Source organism: Miscanthus floridulus, chromosome 3, assembly GCF_019320115.1.
Source record: "Miscanthus floridulus cultivar M001 chromosome 3, ASM1932011v1, whole genome shotgun sequence".
Lineage (NCBI taxonomy): Eukaryota > Viridiplantae > Streptophyta > Magnoliopsida > Poales > Poaceae > Miscanthus > Miscanthus floridulus.
The window spans coordinates 35,929,153-35,951,702 of NC_089582.1; the positions used below are offsets into that span (position 1 = coordinate 35,929,153).

General features: G+C 42.2%; 1 protein-coding gene and 1 pseudogene across 1 annotated transcript; one reads left to right on the top strand and one right to left on the bottom strand.

Annotated features, from left to right (window-relative positions):
• Positions 1 to 7,230: 7,230 nt before the first annotated feature.
• On the bottom strand, positions 7,231 to 8,366 carry LOC136543519 (uncharacterized). Its single transcript, XM_066535943.1, has 3 exons — positions 8,202 to 8,366; positions 7,350 to 7,976; positions 7,231 to 7,260 (listed from the first exon to the last, which is right to left on the bottom strand). Exons 1-3 carry the CDS (start codon positions 8,364 to 8,366, stop codon positions 7,231 to 7,233), a joined length of 822 nt encoding a protein of 273 aa, XP_066392040.1.
• A 1,159-nt stretch (positions 8,367 to 9,525) lies between these two features.
• Positions 9,526 to 12,714, top strand: LOC136543520 (uncharacterized; annotated as a pseudogene).
• Positions 12,715 to 22,550: the final 9,836 nt, after the last annotated feature.

Below are 22,550 nucleotides of genomic sequence, written 5' to 3' on the forward strand. Positions count from 1 at the left end.
TAAGCACATCTATCTGTTCTTCATAGGCTTTTAGACTTATTTTTTTGGACCCTGCTACAAGATGTTTTTCAATCTTCTAGTAGGCTCGGGGACTAAGTGTGCACACTTTACCTTACGGTGAGTGTACTATATCTTTTTGTTAATGGTTATCAGCTAAGCTGGGGCCTGGCTACGTGATCAGCTAGCGTCTGGAGTCTTGTATTTTTCTGACCCTAGCACTAGGTGCATTCTTCACCTAGTGTCAGGCTCGGGGACTAAGTGGATACACTCCACCTGGTGGTGAATGTAGTGCTTTTTTCCTGATTTACCCTCCTTATTGACTAAGTCATGGATGATAATCATCTGACTTCACAAATGGAGTCTAAGTGGCTACACTTCATCTGAGGTGAAGAAATCTCAAATTTAATTTTAAGCTGCTTGCATCCTTTTGGCAAACCTTACTTAAATAAGTTCGAGACCAGCCGACCAGTTAAACTGGTCGGATGCCTGATTTCTATTGGTTGGCTTCAAGTTAAGCTACTCGAACATGATCAAGATGGCGTTGCCTAGCGGATACAAGGTGCTCGGGGACTAACTGTGGGGGATATACCCCCGGGGTACCACAAGATGGTAGAAGATATGATTTACTAGGACTCTTATAGATATTGTAATCCAAATACAATACCTACCATATAGGATACTTTCCTTGTAACCCTACCCCTCCAGAGTATATAAGGAGGGGCAGGGGTCCCCTAGTTGGCATTTAGATACAAACCCTGGGCTTAGCCTAGACTTATTCCACCGCATACACAATCAATACAAACCAGCAAAACACAGGACATAGGGTTTTACGTCGTGTTGATGGCCTAAACCTGTCTAAATCTTGTGTCTCTGCTGCCATCTAGATCCTGATCACGTGCACCTCCACCACTCAATCTACCATTGTGGGTACACCCCTCGGTGGACTATCAACAGCATCTTGTCGACACCCACCACTTGGGCGTCGTAAGAACCAACACAAGAGAGGCTACACAAGCCATGCTTCCACTAGAGTTGCCTTTCACGATCTTCCATAGGGAATAGGAACATGAAACCCTCATGATCACCACGATCGGAGCTAGCAACAATCACCAATGTTGCTCAACGATCCTCTGCTGCTCCAAGCCATCTAGGTGATGGAAACCACCAAGAGTAACAAGAAAACCCGAAGCTCACACAATCACAAGTGCCACTAGATGCCTCAACTCTAAGCAAATGCACTTTGGATCACTCCCAAATCTCACAAAGATGATGAATCAATGAAGGAGACGAGTGGGAGGTGTTAGGCTAGGCTCACAAGGTTGTATCACTGGTGAAAATGGCCAAGTTAGCCTCTACAAGCTGGCCCAAGCCCTTAAATAGAAGCTCCTCAAACCAACTAGCCGTTTGAGCTCGGGGTCGACCGTCGGATTGCTAAAATGGGGGCGTTGGACCATCCGATGCTTGGGTCTAACACCTCTAGAAGCTGCCATGTGTCCTACACTTTTGAAAGTAGTCATTGCCACCCAACATTCATCTCATGTGCGTCTGATCCATTGAAGTCTGACGATCGTCGAACCACACTGTTCACATGGTCCGACATCGTCCAGAGAGGTTCCAAAACCACAAATTGAGTCAGACTTTGGTCCGACGAAAGCCGTCGGACCTTTCTAGCTGGTCTGATGCCCCTGTGCCTGTGAAGCCTTCTCTGCTAGGAACTCGTCGGACCATACGAACAGTGTTTGCATATGGTCCGATGGTGCCTCTTCATTGAGTCCGTCGACGCGCGCTGCTTTGCCTCTATTAGGGTGAACTGTCAGACCCTGAGTCCAATTGGTCCGATGCCTTGTTCACCAAGGTCTGATGCCTGTAGAACAGCCCCTTCTCTTCCATTTCTTCAATCCTTGATCTCATGTGTCAACACCAAATGTCTCAAGCACTTGTGCACATATGTTAGCATTTTCCAAAGCATTTTCAAGGATGTTAGAACTCACTAGGTCCTAATGCACCTACATGGAATTGATTCACCTAGTGGCACTTAGATAACCGCATAAGCAATGAGCTTTCCCCTCTTAATAGTATGGCTGTCTATCCTAAACCTGATCATGCACTCTATTGCGTCTTAACTGGCAAAACAAAAACCCTATCTTATACCTTTGCCTTGAGTCCATAGGGTTTTATTTTTCTTTCTTCTTTTCCAAATGTGGAGCACTTGATCACCATCTCATGGCCATCTCTATCACCTTGAGTGCCATCTAGCTCCACCTTGGTGTGAACCAACCTTTCTCCATCAAATCACTTAGAGTAGAAGGTTAGTCCACTAGGTTGTCTCAATTAGCCAAAACCAAACATGGAGCTTTCAATCTCCCCCTTTTTGGTAATTGAGGACAACCTTCACAGAGATAGGAATTAAAATCAAGTTTGGATTTGAGATGCTTGTCCAAGCATTTTGATCAATTTTAGAAAAATTGGACAAGTACTACAAACCCTTTTTGATAGTGGTAGCTCCCCCCACATATGTGCTAGATGTTTGGATTGAAGCTTGCACATATGCATGGATTTGAAATTTTGGGAGAGATACAACTATCAAATGATGCTAAAGTATCAAGAGTTAACCTTTGAAGCATGATACCAATTGGAGTTGCATAATTAAGTCCACCCTTAGCACCATGAGTAGCTAGAGAACATAAATACTAGATACCTCGTGAGATCAACATTAGAAGCAAGGCCCTAATACCAATTGATAAACATAAGTCTAGCTATCATCCTATGCATGCTAGTTTTCATTTCATCATTCAAGTACTACAACTAGCATACACCAAGCAAGCATGTATATTGAATTTAAAACTTGTGCAAATGTAAGCATGCACATGACAATGCACATATCAAATACAATCAAGACATGTTCATGAGCTTGCTCCCCCTACTTGTGTGCTCATCAATTTTGTTGATCCCTTTCTATTCTTCAATGTCCAATTGGTGACCATCCTCCCCCTATCTTGACGACTCTTCTCCCCCTTTTTTGTGATTTCTCTCCCCCTTTGTCATCAATTTCCACAAAAGGTATGCACCATCTTTGGTTGGGTTGAAGTAGTTATGGCAAGCCATCGCTTGAAATCAATGGAGATGATCACTTAAAATTGAGGATCACTTGACTTGTGATTTGAGCTAGCTAACTTGCATAAGTAATCTAATTTGGTTTGAACCTTTGGCAAGCTTCTTCACACATCTTTCAGTGGTTATCTTGTCAAAGTTGAATTAGACATTTGTTTGCTCATTTGCTAGATCAAATACTAGGTTTGCATTCTCATGAACAAGTTATATACCACCACTAGATCAATTAAGCATAGAAGTAATAGTGGTACCATATAAGCTTCAAAATCATTTAGCTTTCAATGAATGCTCCTAGTCATGTCTATATGCACTAACATGTCCTTAGCAAGGTATGAATGCATATGCCAAGCAATATTACCTTTGCTTTGTTGAAGGAGAGGCACGTCATATAAATATGTGGGGTGCATTCAAATCATGTTGGAGAAGTCAAGTATGTTCAATTCATTCCTTAGCTTGCAAAGCCTTGACTCATTAATTGGATTGGTGAATATATCGGCAAGTTGATCTTCAGCTTCCACACTCTCAATTGAAATATCCCCTTTGGATTGATGATCTCTAATGAAGTGATGGTAGATATCAATGTGATTTGTTCTTGAATGTTGAACCAGATTGGTGGTGATCTTCATGACACTCTCATTGTCACATAGGAATGACACTTGATTGTACTTGATCCCATAATCTTGCAAAGTTACTCTCATCCATAGCAATTGTGCACAACAACTACTAGCCGGGATGTATTCCACTTCGGCAGTTTAAAGTGCTCCACTATTTTGTTTCTTTGATGACCAAGACACAAGTGACCTTCCCAATAGTTGACATGTGCCCAATGTGCTCTTTCTATCCACCTTGCATCCCACATAATCGGAGTCCCAATATCCAATCAACTCAATGTTTGACCCCTTGGGATACCACAATCCAACATTAGGTGTATGTTTTAAGTACCTCAATATTCTCTTTGTAGCTTTCAAGTGACTTTCCCTTGGCGAAGCTTGAAATCTTGCCCACATGCATACACTAAACATGACATCCGGCCTTGATGCGGTCACATAGAGTAGGCTTCCAATCATAGACTGATACAACTTTGATCCACCATTTCACTTATCCAAGTCCAAATGACCATTAGTGCCCATAGGAGTACGAATTCATTTAGCTTCATCTAGCCCAAACTTCTTCAACATATGTTTGATGTACTTGCCTTGACTCACAAATGTGCCATTCTTCATTTGCTTGATTTGGAGACCAAGAAAGTAACTAAGCTCACCAATCATTGACATTTCAAACTCACTAACCATCATTTCACCAAACTCTTCACAAAAGTCTTGATTAGTTGATATAAAGATGATATCATCAACATAGATTTGCAATACAAACAAGTCCTTGCCAATCTTCTTGGTGAAGAGGATAGTGTCAACCTTTCCCATTTTGAACCCTTTAGAGAGGAGGAAGTCCCTCAATCTCTCATACCATGCTCTAGGTTCTTGCTTCAAACCATATAGTGCCTTCTTTAGCTTGTAAACATGGTTGGGCTTCTTGTCATCTTCAAATTTGGGTGGTTGCTCAACATACACCAACTCATTGATATATCCATTTAAGAATGCACTCTTCACATCCATTTGATAGAGCTTGATGTTGTGGGCACAAGCATAAGCTAATAGGATTTTGCTTCCAATCTTACAACCGGGGCATATGTTTCTCCAAAATCAAGACCTTCCACTTGTGTATAGCCTTGTGCTACTAATCTTGCCTTGTTCCTCACAACTATGCCATCTTGATCTTGCTTGTTCTAAAAGACCCACTTAGTGCCAATCACATTATAAAAGGCCTTTCAACTAGTTCTCATACTTGGTTGCGGGTGAAGTTGTTCAACTCTTCATGCATAGCATTCACCCAATCAACATCCATCAAAGCATCTTCTATCTTGGTTAGCTCAAATGATGATACAAAGGAGTAGTGCTCACAAAATAAAGCCATTCTTGATCTAGTTTGCACACCACTTCTAATATCAACAACAATTTGATCTAGAGGATGATCTCTTGCAATATGAACTGGTTGGAGAACTTGAGATTGATCATTTGCACTTGGTTGGACATTTGATTGATTCACTTGAGATGAACTACCCACTTGTTGATCTTGCACTTGTTGGACTTGAGATTGATCATGAGAATCACTAGCACTTGGTTGATTGTTGATTTACACACTTTGAGGAGGGAGCACTTGATCTTTGTCATCTTCCACATCTATCACTTCTCTAGGCCGAATATCACCAATATCCATATTTTCATTACATTGACCAATTGAATGCCTCTCACATCATCTATGTTCTCATTCTCATCTTGAGAGCCATTTGTTTCATCAAATTCAACATCATGCACCTATTCTACTATACCATGTGTCTTGTTTCAAACTCTATATGCTTTGCTTGTAGTGGAGTAACCAAGCAAGAACCCTTCATCACATTTCTTCTCAAACTTGCTCAATCTAGTGCCTTTCTTGAGAATGTAGCATTGGCAACCAAACACTCTAAAGTATGCAATGTTGGGCTTTCTTCCATTCAATAGCTCATATGGTGTCTTCGTCAATAGCCGGTGACAATAGATCCGGTTGCCACAATAGCAAGCTGTGTTGATTGCTTCTGCCCAAAATGAACCACTCACATTATACTCACTAAACATAGACCTTGCCATGTCAATCAACGTTCTATTCTTCCTCTCAACAAGGCCATTTGATTGTGGAGTGTATTTGGTCAAGAATTGATGCTTGATTCCAAACTCATCACAAAGCTCATCAATTCTTGTATTCCTAAACTCACTTCCATTGTCACTTCTCACTTTTTTGATCCTTGTATCAAACTCATTTTGGCTTCTCTTGACAAATGTTTTGAATATATCAAAGACTTCACTTTTGTCAACAAGAAAGAAGACCCATGTGTATCTTGTGTAATCATCTACTATCACAAAGCCATATTTGTTTCTACCAATGCTTGTATATGTTGTCGACCCAAAGAGATCCATGTGCAACAACTCAAATGCATTGCTTGTGCTCATCATACTCTTGTTTGGATGAGTGTTGCCTACTTGTTTTTCGACTTGATAAGAACTACACAATCTATCCTTCTCAAACTTCACATCTTTGAAGCCTTTCACAAGATCATGCTTGATCAATCTATCCAATTGTTTCATGCCAACATGTGCCAATCTCCTATGCCAAAACCAAACCATGCTTGACTTGGTGAACAAACAAGTTGAGAGTTGAGCTTCACTAGCATTGAAATCCACCAAACAAAGATTTTCATATCTAAACGTTTGAATATCAAATTTGAGCCATCCACACTTATGATCTCCACATCATCAACCCCAAATATGCATTTGAAACCAGGATCACACAATTGTGCCATGGACAATAGGTTGAAGTTGAGAGATTCTACTAGCAACACATTGGAAATGCTCATGTCATTGGATATAGCAATCTTACCAAGCCCCTTGACCTTGCCTTTGCCATTGTCACCAAATGTGATACTATCAAACTCATCATTGCCACTTGCGTTGATTGAATTGAACATTCTTGCATCTCTGGTCATATGTTGAGTGCACCCACTATCAAGCATCCAATGCCTTCCTCCGGCTTTATAATTAACCTACAAGAGAAGATCAATTCTTTTTAGGTGCCCAATTATTTTTGGGTCCTCCAAGGTTAGTGACTAGTCTCTTAGGCACCCAAATAGCTTTCTTCTTTGAGCCCACAATAGGTGCACCAATGAACTTAGCTTTCATAGCATTAACACCCTTGGTACGCAAATAATAAGAATCAAATTGAATGGAGGATACATTAGTATTGTTCTTATTCTTGCAATATTGCTCTACATATCCAACTTGCTTGCATCTATTACAAAACCGACCATTGCCTCTCACAAAACTAGTTTTGGGAGTTGCAAAGGTTGCCTTGCCATTATTGGGGGTATAGCCCAATCCCTCTTTGTTGAGAGAAAACCTTTGGCTACCCAAGTACTTTAGCAAGCGGGCCTCACCACCATAGGCCTTGCCTAAGGCATGAGTGAGCTCATTGACCTATCTTTTGAGGGCCTCATTTTCCACCATAAGTGAGGCATCGCAAGAGAAACCATCACTCATAGGTGAAGTAGTAGTGGATGAGCTACAAGAGGGGTTAGTAGGAGCAACAACAATAGGAGTATAGAATGATTCTTCAATTATATCACAAGTTACTCCTACGCTTTCTATTACAATAGGTTCCTTCTTATCTTGGGCAACAAGAGAAGAGTGAGCCTTTTCAAGCTTCTCATGGGCTTCCACTAGCCTCTCATGAGTAGCATTGAGCTCATCAAAGGATTTCTCAAGAGCTTGATGCTTCTTGTGCAATTCTTTAAATTCCTTTCTCTTCTTGTCCATGTAAGAGTGAGCCTCTTGCAATAGCTCCATGAGGTCCTCCTTTGAGTACTCCTCATCATCCTCACTCTCACTATCTCTCTCATCATCAGATTGTACCTTAGTGGCCTTGGCCATGAAGCATGTCGATGGAGCATCAAATTGAGGAGGCTTGTTGTTGATAGCAATACTAGCAATAGCCTTCTTCTTGGTGGTCTTCCTCTCATCATCACTATCATCATCATCATTATCACTAGAGGAAGCATCACTATCCCATGTTACACAATAAGAATGACCCTTATTCTTTTTCTTGAAGGCCATCTTCTTATCCTTCTTGTCCTTTTTTCCATTCTTCTCATCATCATCATCACTATTATAAGGATAATCCGCAAAGAGATGATCCTTGCTCTTGCATTTGAAGCATCTTCTAGGTTCTTCCTTGTTCTTGGAAGATGCCTTTCTTCTCCTAGCACCATAGCCCTTCTTCTACATGAATTTGCCAAATTTCTATGCAAAGAGAGCCATTTCTTCATCTTCATCATCACAAGCACTTGAGCCTTCATCATCGCTTGGCTATTTTTTCTTTTGCTTGCCCTTGCTCTTGGATGATGATGCAGCTTTGAATGCCACAATCTTCTTCTTCTCTTCTTCTTGGCTAACCCCATCCCTTTTCACATGGTATGTGTCTTGAGTGACCACATCACCTAGTACTTGGTTTGGAGTCATGTTCTCCAATCCATCTCTCACAAGAATAGTGACCAATGTGTCAAACCTTGGAGGCAAGCATCTCAAGAATCGGTGGGAGAAGTCCTTGTCTTCCACTTTCTCACCCAAGCTCTTTAGATCATTAACAATCACTTGGAGCCTATAGAACATCTCTGGAATGCTTTCTCCCTCTTGCATCTTGAAGCTTGTCAACTTGTCCTTGAGAATATACAATTTTGCTCCTTTGATCGCTTTTGCGCCCTCAAATAATTCTTCTAGTCTCTTCCACACATCATGAGCAAACTAAAGATGCTTGATTTGCTCAAATATCTTGACATGAATAGCATCATACAAAGTGTTGATAGCAATGTCATTGAATTGGAGCTTCTTTTCTTCTCTTGGAGGGGAGTGTGCCGCATCGGCAATCTCAATCTTTGTTTTCACAATCTCCCAAATCTTTCTATTCATTGATTTCAAGTGTGTGGACATCTTTTTCTTTCAATAATCATAGCTTGTCCCATCAAATAGAGGTGGCTTGTCAATATGATTGATTTGAGCCATTGTTACACCGAAGCATGTTAAACCTCAAATAAATGGTGACCACAGCTCCGATACCACTTGATAGGATCTAAATGGCTAGAGGGGGGTGAATAGCCTAATTAAAATTCTACAGGACACTAGAACAAATTGGTTAGACAATAAGATGGCAAAATAGCAATTTGCTCTAGCTCTACTTTCACAACAAGCAAGCCACCTACACAAAGCTAGTTGCTATGATCACTAAGGTTGATTCTCACACAATTAAACATGCTAGCAACTAATTCTACACTAGAGAGCAAGCTAGGGAACTAATTACAACTACTTATCACTACAAGCTACTCTACTAGCTAGGCAAGCAAACACACCCTACACAAGTGAACTACAAAATGTAATGCTGAAGATAGAGGGGGTTTTATTGAACTGGGCAAGTGACAATATGAATACCAATGACACAATTGACACCAAGATTTATCCCCGTGGTTCGGTTGCTTGTCTGCAACCTAAGTCCATGTTGTGTCAAGACTCTCACTTGGTGGCTCATGTGCGGATAGGCATCACAGGCCTAGTCCACCACTTGGGCGCTGTAAGAACCAACACAAGAGAGGCTACACAAGCCACGATTCCACTAGAGTTGCCTTTCGTGATCTCCCATGGGGAATAGGCCCAAGAACCCCTCACAATCACCATGATCAGAGCCAGTAGAAATCACCAATGCTGCTCAATGATCCTCCGCTCCAAGCCATCTAGGTGGTGGCAACCACCAAGAGTAACAAGAAAACCCATAGCTCACATGATCAGAAGTGCCACTAGATGCCTCAACTCTAAGAAAATGCACTTTGGATCACTCCCAAATCTCACAAAGATGATGAATCAATGAAGGAGATGAGTGGGAGGTGTTAGGCTAGTCTTGCAATGTATCAATGAAGGAGATGAGTGGGAAGTTGAAGAAGAGGTAGGAGCAGAAGATGAGCCCACTGATGACCTTGGTCAGGCCATTCACGATACACAGAGAGACTATGAAAGTGAAAAGGAGAGGATCAAGTTACAGCACATGTTAAAGGATCACAGGAAATTGTTGTACCCAAATTGCGAAGAGGGGTAGAAAGAGCTAGGTACCACACTAGAATTGCTGCAATGGAAGGCAAAGAATGGTGTATCTGACAAGGGATTTAGGGAGTTACTGAAACTCATAAAGAAGATGCTTCTAAAGGATGATGAATTGCCCACCACTACATATGAAGCAAAATAGGTTGTCTGCCCTCTAGGATTAGAGGTGTAGAAGATACATGCATGTCCTAATGGCTGCATCCTCTACTACGGTGAGGAGTACAAGAATTTGGATGCATGCCCGGTATATGGTGCATTGCGGTATAAGATCAGATGACAAGACCCTTGTGATGTTGAGGGAGAATGCCCTAGGAAGAGAGTTCCTTCCATGGTGATGTGGTATGCTCCTATAATACCATGCTTGAAACGTTTGTTTAGAAACAAAGAGCATGCCAAGTTGATGTGATGGTATAAAGAAGATCATAAGGTAGATGCTATGTTGAGACATCCCGCTGATGGGTCCCAAGGGGAAAATCAATAGAGTATTCCCGGAGTTTGCAGAGGATGCAAGGAACTTAAGGTTTGGTTTAAGTACGGATGCCATGAATCCTTTCGGGGAGTAGAACAATAGTCATAGCACTTACCCTATGACTCTATGTATCTACAACCTTCCTCCTTGGCTATGCATGAAGCGTAAGCTCATTATGATGCATGTGCTCATCCAAGGCCCAAAGCAACCTGACAACGACATTGATATGTACCTAAGGCCATTAGTTGAAGAACTTTTATTGTTGTGGAGCAAAAAAAGGTGTACGTGTGTGGGATGAGCACAAAAAGGAAGGCTTTGACCTACTAGCATTGTTGTTCATAACAATCAATGATTGTCCTGCTCTTAGTAATCTTTTAGGACAGACAAACAAGGGATATAAGGCCTGCACGCACTGCTTAGATGATACTGAAAGTATATATTTGGATAAATATCAGAAGGTTGCATACATTGGCAGTCATATTTCTTCCTATCAGGCATACCATAAGAAAGAAAGTCTGGCATCCCAGAATGAGAGGCAAACAATTTAAAGATCAGGCAGATCACTAGACGAAGCTTATGCACCGTAGTTGTGAGAATGTATTCGATATTGTCAGGGATCTAGAAGTAGTCTTTAGCAAGGGACTTGGCAGCCAACCTATTACAAATGATGCTAATGGACATGCACCCATATCAGGCAGAAGAAGTCTATATTTTGGGAGCTACCCTATTGGGAAGTCCTAGAGGTTTGCAACACAATTAACGTGATGCACCTGATGAAGAATCTTTGCGTGAACCTACTAAGCTTCATGGGTGTGTATGGGAAACCAAAAGATACACTGGAAGCATGGTAGGACCTACAACATATGAAAGAATGAGACAACCTGCATCCAAAGAAGAAAGATAAAGGATGCCATTACTTAAGTCTTGCTAACTACACTCTTGGGAAAGAAGAGAAGGAAAGCATGTTTGAAAACCTGAGCAGTATCAAGGTCCTGTCTAGCTTCTCCTCAAATGTAAAGGGGACAATAAATATAGTAGAGAAGAAATTCTTAAACCTAAAGTCCCATGACTGCCATGTGCTTATGACACAATTGCTTCTGGTTGCATTGAGAGGGATTCTACCAGAAAATGTTCGATTAGCCACTGTGAAGCTATGTGCATTCCTCAACACAAATTCTTAGAAGGAAATTGATCTAGACAATCTACTAAAGGTACAGAATGACGTGGTTCAATGTCTTGTCAGCTTTGAGTTGGTGTTCCCACCATCCTTCTTCAATATTATGACACATCTCCTAGTTCACTTAGTCAAAGAGATTGGTATTTTTGGTCCTGTATTCCTACACAATATGTTCCCCTTTGAGATGTTCATGGGAGTACTAAAGAAATATGTTCACAACCATGCTCGGCTAGAAGGAAGCATCTCCAAGGGCTATGGAACAAAGGAGGTCATTGAGTTTTATGTTGACTTTATTCCTGACCTTAATCCGATTGGTGTTCCTCAATCATGGCAAGAGGGGAGACTAAGTGGAAAGGGCACACTAGGAAAGAAAGCAATAATTAGTATGAACGAAAATTATGTCCATAAAGCACACTACACGATTCTACAATAATCCTCCTTGGTGGCTCCGTATATCGAGGAACACAAGAATATTCTAAGCTCTAAATTCCCGGGGAAGCCTGAGGCCTAGATTATGTGTTGACACATGGAAACTTAAGTGGTTGGTTGCGAAAACATCTCATGGGTATTGAAACCATTGACCAACAACTATACTTATTGTCTAGGGGACCATCTTGGAATATCTGGACATTCCAAGGGTACGCGATAAATGGGAATACATTTTACACGATAGCCCAAGATAAAAAGAGCACCAACCAAAACAGTGGTGTCCGCATAGATGCCACAGAAAGCAATAGGAAAAAGGAAACACATTATGGTTATATAGAGGAGATATGGGAACTTGACTATGGACCTTCTTTTAAGGTCCCTTTATTTCGGTGCCAATGGGTGAAGTTGACCGAAGGGTGGTAAAAGTGGACCAGCTATAGAAAATGACAACAGTGGACCTCAACAATCTTGGGTATAGAGACAAACCTTTTATCCTAGCTACGGATGTGGCTTGGGTTTTCTATGTGAAGGACATGTCTATAAAATCGAAGAAAGGGAAAAATAAGTCAAATGATGAGCCAAAGCGCCACATAGTTCTTTCATGGAAAAGAAACATCGTGGGAATCGAGGACAAGTCAGACATGTTTGAAGATTATAATAAGTATTAAGAAATTCTGCCCTTCATAGTGAACATTGACCCAAACATCCTATTAAATAATGAGGACGCTCTATGGTTACGGTGCGATCATAACCAAGGGACATATGTCAAGAAGAAGTTTATTAGTGTTCCCACTTGATGGTGATGTTTAATAATGTATTAAACCTATTATGTAATAATTGTGAAGTGAAAACTCATTATTTATGTTAATGCAATGTAAAAGCTCAATATTGTTTAGGATATTTGTGTATCCTTGGTTTCTTTGACTTGAGACTTGAGTTTTTGGCACGCTAAATAAATGTTAGGGGTATTTCCATCAAAATACTCATTATTCATATTAATGTGATGGAAAAACTCATTAAATGTTTAGGGTTTAGGGCTTATGGTAAAGAAAAGACACACAAGAACTAAATGTTTGGGGTATTTCCGTCAAAATGATCATTAGTGACATTAATGTGATGAAAAACTCATTATTCACATTAATGTGATGGAAAAACTCATTATTTACGTTAATGTGATCGGAAAAACACAGTTCATGTTGAAAAACAATAATTTAAAACATTTTATTTAAGTACTACATTTTTGTATTATCAAAATGGTAATTACAATTTACAGCATGTTAAATATTTATAGGATAAAACAAAAGAATTTAAGTTACAAATTTTTATTGTGTATATCAAAGCAAAACAAAGCCAACAAATTTGTTTTGCAATTTTTGGACTTATAATTTATTTACTAGGCAACTAACAATTGTCAGCCTATTTATAAAGGAAATAAAACCAAAACTGTAGTATGCAAATTCCGCGCGGCAAAAGAAATTGCTGCCCACCTTTAGTCCCGGCTGGTAGAATCCACCCAGAACTAAAGGTTGGCCGCAATTTCGTGGCCCGCACCAGAAATGACCTCTAGTCCCGGGCAGAGCCATGACCCGGGAGTAAATGACCTTTCACTACTAGAAATCTGCACATCTATGATGAAAATCTTAATGACGAATCAAAAACTGTCATAGAAGATCAATTTCTATGACGAATTGTTTTGGTTTGTCATGGATCATTGGCGACAGTCCTCTAGCCCTGCTATTTATGACGAAATCAGATATTGTCACAAAAATTCATCATTGAACGACACAGGGTTTCGTCTCAGATCACACACGTAACTATTTTAGCTCATCTGTGATGACCTGCTTTAGAACTATGACGACTAGTACTTCATCATTGAACTAATTACCCATCTGTGATGAATGGTTTTCAAACTGTAACGAACAACACTTCGTTATAAATCTTCGCACAGTCCTTTCCCCATCCGACGTGTACCTGTGGGACCTACAATCACTCATCCATGATGAACAGTTTTAGAACTATAACAAACACCATTTCATCATAAGTCCCGTACCACTTTAATCTATGGGACCCGACAGCTTGCGTGTCACTTTTACCATGGGTGCCACCGGGGTTTCATTTCAAAAAAGCTCGGATACCTAGGAGTCAAACCCAGGACCTAGACAAATGAATGGAACATCTTTACCACTGCACTAGACGCATGGCTGTGTTGATATCTCTTTGGAGTCTTTATATTATTCATTCTCTGTGTGGATGCCCTATAGATTGACCTAAATTGGCTATCCCCTGCATGTGGAAACAGATTTGTACCCGCTAGACTTGCGGTGGTAGTGGCGGAGGATCCCCGGTCTGCTGTGGTGGCTCAGGTGTCCTTTTAGAGGCTAGGCGGCGAGGCTTTCATGATGCAGCGCGGTGGCATTAGCGACGCGTCGGGTGTGTGCCGTGGTAGAGGCGACATATTCGATCCGCAGGTCTTCTTTCTTGCCTTTTCTTATTCGCTTCATTATTTGGTCCTTGCTTCAAATTGTGCTATACATGTATTATTCTAGCGCTGGTAGTGCATGGGTGTTGTCCCATGGTTGCCTACCATTCAGCAATACTGATTATGTTATGGAATTCTTTTCTGAGAGCTATTAGAGATCTGGTTAGGCCAATGATGATGAAAAGAACTAGGAGGTGGCACTGGTTGATTTTTTGCTGATGTCCTAGTTTTCTGCATATGTTCAGTGTTCATACTGTAAATGCCTATGTGCAACTAGACCTGTTAATTTTCAAGTGCTTGCTTGATTATACCAATATGTCTAGGCAAACAAATAGGCCCTTTGCTTCTACATTAAACTATTTTTCTGTCCAGTGCTTGCTTGATTCTATATTCCTGTTCCGTATGCTTCAGTGCCACCAGTGAGTCCTTATGGTATTTTGAACTTGTAACATATCGGAGGCCACATTTTTGTGCCAATGTCTACATGGTTGTTGGATGTATTTGGATGCAGCTCATATGTTTGCTTTCTGTGTCTTCTCCTTGTTGACAACCAAGTTATCTATTTGGTTCCAAACAAGAGGAAGGCATCGAAAGCAAATCACTGCATTGTGTCCATCATTCACATGACTGAGGCCACTAATGTTTAAGCTGCACTTGTTGCTACTGATGTGATTGATGATCACTACCACTTGTTCACTGACATTCTACTTATGAAAACTGAGGCAGCTTATTTGGGTTGTGCAGATTTGAGATGAATCCATGCCATGTTGTGTTTAATGGCCATCGGCTAGGAGTTTACTACAACTGGCCTGACTGCCAGGACCAAGTTCATAGGTTTCCTGGTGCTTCTTATAAAAAGTACAACTCTTATGAAGATGGAATTGCTGCCTTCAACTCAAGAACCAACTCAAATCCACCCTTGGTTGTTGATGATGACTTCTATCTTCAAAAACTAATAGTTGCTCGACCCTCTTTTTTCTTCAAAACTGTTATAATAGTCATCCTCTTAATCTATGTCTATCTCCTATGGAAGAAGCTGAGCTCGTGTACTGATTGTAAGTGTGATGGTTAGACTTAATTTAGCTAAAATTGTAATGGTTATAGCTCCATTAACTATAGTAATGAAGCTTTGGTTAAAACTGCTACTCTAGTTTGAGTTATATATATATCTATGTGCTACTACTCTAAATTTAGATGTGGCCGTACCATGAACATTGTTAATGGTTGTAAAGTTGCATTTTGGTATGAGTTGTGGACTTCACTGATGGATCTTTGTTGGATTATTTTCCTCTTTAGTGATTAGCAGAGCAGTAAATAAGACCTCACTATCTTACTTATGTTCCCTTGTTCTTGTAGTCATTAGCAGAGCAGTAAATAAAGATGAATTTGATGTGTCTCATGTTGCTTTTGATGTATCTTCCTTATGTTGGGAGTTGGGTGTTGGGACATACATGTTACTCTTTCCTTATGTTGTTACTCTTCCTTATGTATCTTCCCTTGCATTTTATGTCATAGATGTTTTTATTCTTTTCTATAAAGTTAGTCAAACTTAAAATAGTAAAGGACACAGTAACAAGCATCACAACAAAATGAGAAAAAACTATAGAGGCAAAGACACCATATACTGTCAGACGCATTCAAATGTATAGAGGTCGAACATTCTTGCGTGTGCAGTAACATTTGAACACCAATGGCTCCTCTGTTCAACAAAGATTGACACGGACATACATATATTAGCAAGGATTCATCGTACATGAGGTCAACCAAACAATACATGACTTCACAAGCCATGGACATTAGAATTCCTTACACACAGCATGCTTCAACCACTACACTAGTACATTAATCATTTCCACCAACATAAGTTAACATCAGTCACATATTCAAACAAAATAAACAAACCCTGATCATTGACTACTACTACTAGTGTTGTTGCTACTGCTACTAATACTGTTGCTGCAGCTACTACTGCCACTAGATAAGTGTTTGGTTCACCAACCCTAGCCACACAACAAAATCTAATGCCTGGGTGCGTGGACAACGAACAGGAACCAAAGCATAGAAAAGTTCAATGTTGTTGAAACGGTTTGGGCTTGTTGAGATAGTTGAGGTCATAAGGACTTTCGATCAAGTTGAGACAGTGAGCTCGAGTGAAAATGGCACAATCTCCACTAACATCGACACTATAGTCAGAGAGCTGACGAGCATCCGCAACAGTGCTACAGAGCACAAAGATTTCTCCAAAATCATGGTCTTCACAACTCTGATAAAGCATTGTTGCCCCACAACCTCACGAATAGCTGCTTCAACGATTAGGCATCACGTAGCTCGATCACGTACATGACGTGCCCAAGTCACAAGCAACCTATTTTGTTCTCTTGGCTCCACACCTAGCTGCCAAAACACATCGTTTGTTGTAGAGTACACATCCGTGGTATGGTAACTAGTTGCCATTTGTAAACATGATTTTAGTTGGAATAAATGAAAATCAAGGGAAGGGGGGAGCAATGAGGTTAGCAGGCACAATAATAAGTTCATACAAATAGTATGGTCTAGTATGAAGCACATTACCTTTATCTAGAACCTCAAACCAGCAGGGAACGCGATTGGGGAAATGCAAATGGGTGAGGGAAGGGGAAGCCAGTAGGTAGGTGACTGATGCAATGCTATGGGATGAGGGAAGGGGGATGCTCCTTTCATATAGACCTTGCACAGTTAACAAGAGTGAAGTGAATGCCGTAGGAAAGCTGGACACATGAAGTGAACTGAGAAAAAGAGGTTGTGACCGCCATGACACGCTTGAGACTTGAATGCCTAGTGCGGTTGCGATAGGTCTTTTCTATACTTATTTGACTCCAATCCAAGCAATCACAACAGTCAAGGGGCAGACGGATTGCTATGACATTCAAAACTAATGACACTTTATACCATCCTACGAGATGAAATATACAGCGGGCATACTTTCTTGTGTTTGCAGTAAAATTTCAATAGCCATGGCACATCCATTCTACATTAGATCGAGGTGAGACTTGTTCAGATGAACTCCTTGCTGCATGGTTCTTGCAAGTTCAACAAAATTTTATCAAAGACACAAGTTGGGTTCAGCATAGATCAAAGCCACTCATGACTACTAGTACTACTGATACGTGTTTTGTTCAAGAAACCGAGGCACAAAGCAACCCTTGCACGGTTGCCAAGAGTGAATTGATTGTAGGAGGAAAGCTTCTATAGTTCTTTCACTCCAATCATTCACAATAGCAGAGGGGCAGACTAAAGAGTGAAGGGGAGTTGCTCTTGCTTCCATAAGCAATTTCTCTTGCTTCGTTTTGCAGAGGCAGCAGCTAGCTAGAGATGGCCACATGGTTTCATAGGTCATGATCATCTACACTCCCTCGGCAGTGGTTGAAGATGCCGCTTCAGGAATTCAACTACCTTACTACTTCATGCATGCAGCCACAACCGGTGTAGCTGCTATTTGTAACACAACCGATTAGGCAAAAGTTCTACTCACAGCTCTGTACCAGAGTTAAATGTCTGGGCCGATCAAATTTACACTGCTCGAGCCAATGAGACGTTTGCATGGGTGGGTGGTATGGCTTTGCCACGTTGTGTCAATCGAACGGGTCGTGAGGCGATGTCAACCCTGCTACAATAGCCTGCTGATGCCACCCATGCACGCACACCTACACAGGAATCCAGGAGCCTACAAGACGAATGGCCACCGCATGTTGTTCCTCTTCACTCTACTATCTTGGTAGTCAAGATTTCAAACGGTCATAACTTTTGTGATCCTATGAAGTATAAAGTGCGGTCCAATCCAAGCAGTCACAGCAGTCGAGGGGCAGACTATAGAGTGAAGAGGAGTTGCTTCAATTTCTCTTGGTTGGTTTTGCATAGGCATGGAGTAGCTAGCTAGAGATGGCTACATTGGTTTTATAGAGGCATGGAGCAGCTAGCTAGCCTCTTTATGAATCCAACTACTAATAAAGACGTATAGTACCTTTCATGCATGCAGTCACAGCCAGTGCAGCTGCTGTTTGTAGCACAGTAGATCAGGTAAAAGTTCTGCTCGTACTCCTTGATGCATGGTTCTTGCAAGTTCAACGAAAATAAGATGAGTTGGGTTCAACATGGCTCAGTAATGTATAGTGTCCGACGAGATCAAATGTACGACGTTCGAACTTTCTTGCATATGTTGTAAAATATGAATAGCTATGTGGCTCCTCCATTAAGCATTAGATCAAAGCAAGACTTGATCGAATGAACACCGTTAGCATATTACAGATCAGAAAGAGAACCAGAAAGAAATCTATAGGCAGAAGCAACCAACAGGGGCTAGAAACCAATTACCAAATGACCTGAGCTACACCATGCTCAATAGAGTTTAACCTATCTAATACAAAGTTCAACAAAAGTTAACACAGACATGCAAATATGAGTTCACATATTTGCAAGGGCATCCCACAGATCAAACCTAGTCATGACTACTAGTACTACTGATACATTAACACAGATCAAGGGTTGAGGTGGGGGTGTAGGATCTGATCCACATTCACCTTCTCTAAGATGGCATTGGCAGCCAGCTCGAGTCTCTTGACCAGATCCTTGACCTCATTGTCCTCCGATCCCAACAGAAAACCCTACTCCACCTCTCAAATGTTCACCGCCGCACCAAACTGAAGCTGGGCAGTGGCCAGCGCCGTGGCAGCCCCTTGAAGACTGGCTTCTGACACCATGGCTTGAAGGCACTCCTCTATGGTGATCGGATTGTCCACTGTCTCCACAGGGAAGGCAGCGTCATAGGTGGCAATCACATTGGCAAGCAGGTTTTGGACCACTGCCTTGATGGCCACCTTGTCGTCTTGCGCCTGGGTAGCCACCTTCTTGGCATCAGCGGCTTCCTGGTAGGCAATGCCAAGTGTAGGGCACATGGCCTTCAGCTCATCGCGTAGCTTGTCTATGTCTAGACTGGCCCCTAAGTACAAGTCTCCGACCACTTGGTAAGCCCTCCATAACTTACAGTATTCTTTATCGTTTGACGATTCATCACCAGAGGCCTGTGCGGGGACAAATGGGCTTGGCGATGGTGAGCGGCAATGGGATGGCTCTCTGGCACCACTGGGGCAAAGCCGCATGATTGTGGGCGGCGTCACCATGGAGAAAGCGCTACACAATGCAAGCCAAGTTCAAGACTAGAGGATAAGGGGGAGAGCGATGTGATTGAGAAGCCAAACAACTTACTGGACTGTCTGATTCAGCTAGGCATGGAATCATGGGTGGTTGCCCCCATCAGGGGATGCTTCCCAACACCACTTTTCGAGCGTGACCATAGACGAAGAACGACCTAGCTCTAGGGCCAACGAGGCTCGGGATGCCATCGTGCCCATGTCCACCTAATGAGTAAGTAGGCAATTTCCAAATACTAGTTAAATTAAGCAGCATGAACACAAATACTAGCATGAGCATTGCTTGCATACTCTAGTTAAATGAAGAGAAACAACATGGACAGTGGTACTAGAAAAAACACCTCGTAAGATGGAACTGGTGGGTTTGAGACCTCACTAATGAGAGGACCATCTGTTGGTGGAGGATGGCCTGCATGGAAGGCCTCTAGGGCCTCCTCCCACACCATGATCCTACATGTACACTCCCATAACTATCTTCACAAGTTGGTCTAGGTCCTCCTCGCAGATGGGGACACTCGACTCGATTGTAGGGTTCGTTGGGCCCTAGAACTCCCACTAGGGATGGTGCCTCATCTTCAAGGGGAGGACCCGATGGTCGAAGAAGGTACGGATCACCCTCGGCCCTATCAGGCCCATGTCCTTTAGGTTCTTGATCGCATTCAATAACTAGGGCACATCCTATAGGGATGGTGGATCTGACCACGATTCTGGCATATCACCACGCAGTGGGTTAGGAGAATAAGACGACAGCGGCGGCCACACATTGGGGACATAGAGCCACCTCTTTTCCCACCCCATGTCCATGGAAGGGTAGCGGCCAAGGATCAGGTACCTCTCCTCCCATCCAGGATGAAGTTGGATCAAGGCGTCCCCCATTCAAGGATGACAAACCCCCTCCCCACGAGCGCTGAGCAAACCACTTGAAATAAAAACCTCCATAGCTAATAATGGGCAGGGATTCCCAGGAAGCCCTCGCACAGCATGATGAAGATGGAGAGGTGGAGGATCCCTTCTAGGGTCAAGTCATGGAGGTGGAGCCCATAGTAGTAGAGCAACCACATGAGTAAGGGGTGCGTCGGCAGCCCAAACCCAAGATAGTGGAAATGGGCGAAAGAGACCACCTCATTCTACTTCGGCCTCGGCTGCACTTCGGTTCTCGCCGGGCCTCTCCACCCGTATGCTTTGGTGGTGTTCGGGATCACCGCCCTCTATCACATCTAGTCGAACGACGCTCGATCAATATACAACATCGTCCACTCCGTCATGGTCCTCGAAGGAGGCGTCGGCGGCGCAAAGGGCACAATAGGGTGGAGGGCAAAAGCTTTGGGATGGAAGCAGGGGCTCTAGAGAGGGATGGTAGATGATCGCAGAAGGCAGCAGGTACCTTCCCTTTTGCGCCCTTGTCTCTACTGTTATAGTTTGGGGGCCATGGAACCACCCCACACCCCACGACCACCGAGACGTTTGCGTGGGTGGGCAGTTCGGCTTCGCCCCGTCATGTTAATGCGACAGGCCGGGAGGCGACGTCTCCGCATGTCGTTCATCAATATTATCTGGGTAGTCACGATTTCAAACTACCGAACCTTTTGTGATCCTATGGTAAACCACCTTATCGCTCCACTAGTGTCCAGCTAGTAGAAATTTTAAAGGTTCGGTCTATCTATAGGATGCAAAAAAAATTCAACAGTTGTGCATCCGTCCTTTGATGGTTGCAATCCCCATGGCGTCGTTCAGTTATATGGGAATGATTCCCAACCGCACAATTCATTCATAAATTTGTAGTAGCCCCAATGCACCCTCAATTGAGCCACAACCATGCAGCAGTTATGGATCATTACCCATCTAGTGTTGGGAACTACGTACCACTGATCAACCCCAATCTGAATTCAACTATAAAAGTGGTCATAATTTGACCAAATATAAAAAAACTCAATGTAATAAGTTAAGACTGAAGTATATGAAGTATGAAAGAAATAAAGGAAGATAAATATAGTTGCACCAACATAAAAACTTCATTCCATTTTATACAAAAGTACATTACATAGTATGTTTCTAATGTCTAATAAAACTCATCTTACCAAGGAGACTCATGTCAAATGGTCGATGAATTGCAATCAGTCGATCAACATGAGTGAACACGACAGAGTCTCCTCCCACAAACACAGTAACACTCATAAGTCTATTCATTTGCTTGAAATTCCTAACACGGAGAAAAATCTCGCCACTATCATAGTCTTCAACAACTCTAACAAAGCAATCTCAACCAAGCATATAACAAACTATAGCTTCAACAATGATCCATTGGGGCTGTGTATCAACATGATGTCCCCAAGCAACAAGCACCCCTTCTATGATACTATTGGTGGTCCTTAACTCATATTTTCAATCACCAACCTTTACATAAAATCAATCCAGACAAGCACCAAACTTAATAAATTGGGTTTCTACTAATGAATTTGATGAATTTTGGTGAGTTGTTCATTTGTAGGACACATACGTGGAATACATGGAAAAAGAGTCAAAGTGTGCAACCAGAAAAGCGTAAATGCAGACTCTACACAAACAAATAAGAAGAAGGCCTGCTCACCTATTGAATTTGGGCCTCAAACCCACCAAAGCACACTCTAGGCCCATCATGCAACCCACCAGGCAAAGGCGATGGTGAGGCGGCCCAGCTAGGGTGCGGCCACACCGCCAGTGGTGCCCCTCAAGCCCACCTTCACCGAGGCGGTTCCATTATGGCCAAGGAGGACGGTGCGGGGCGAGATGCTAGGAATATCGTTCTACAACTACCTAACACACTACTATATAAAGAGAAGGATGCCTCCCCCCACCACACACACAACACAAGAGAGCAAGAAGAGAAGAAGAGCTTCATTCCTACTTAGCTTCTAGCTAGAATTAGAATAGGGAGTGAGTAAGAGAAAAGTTGGAGTATCGGAGTGTCAGCTACCTCTACTTCTTGTAC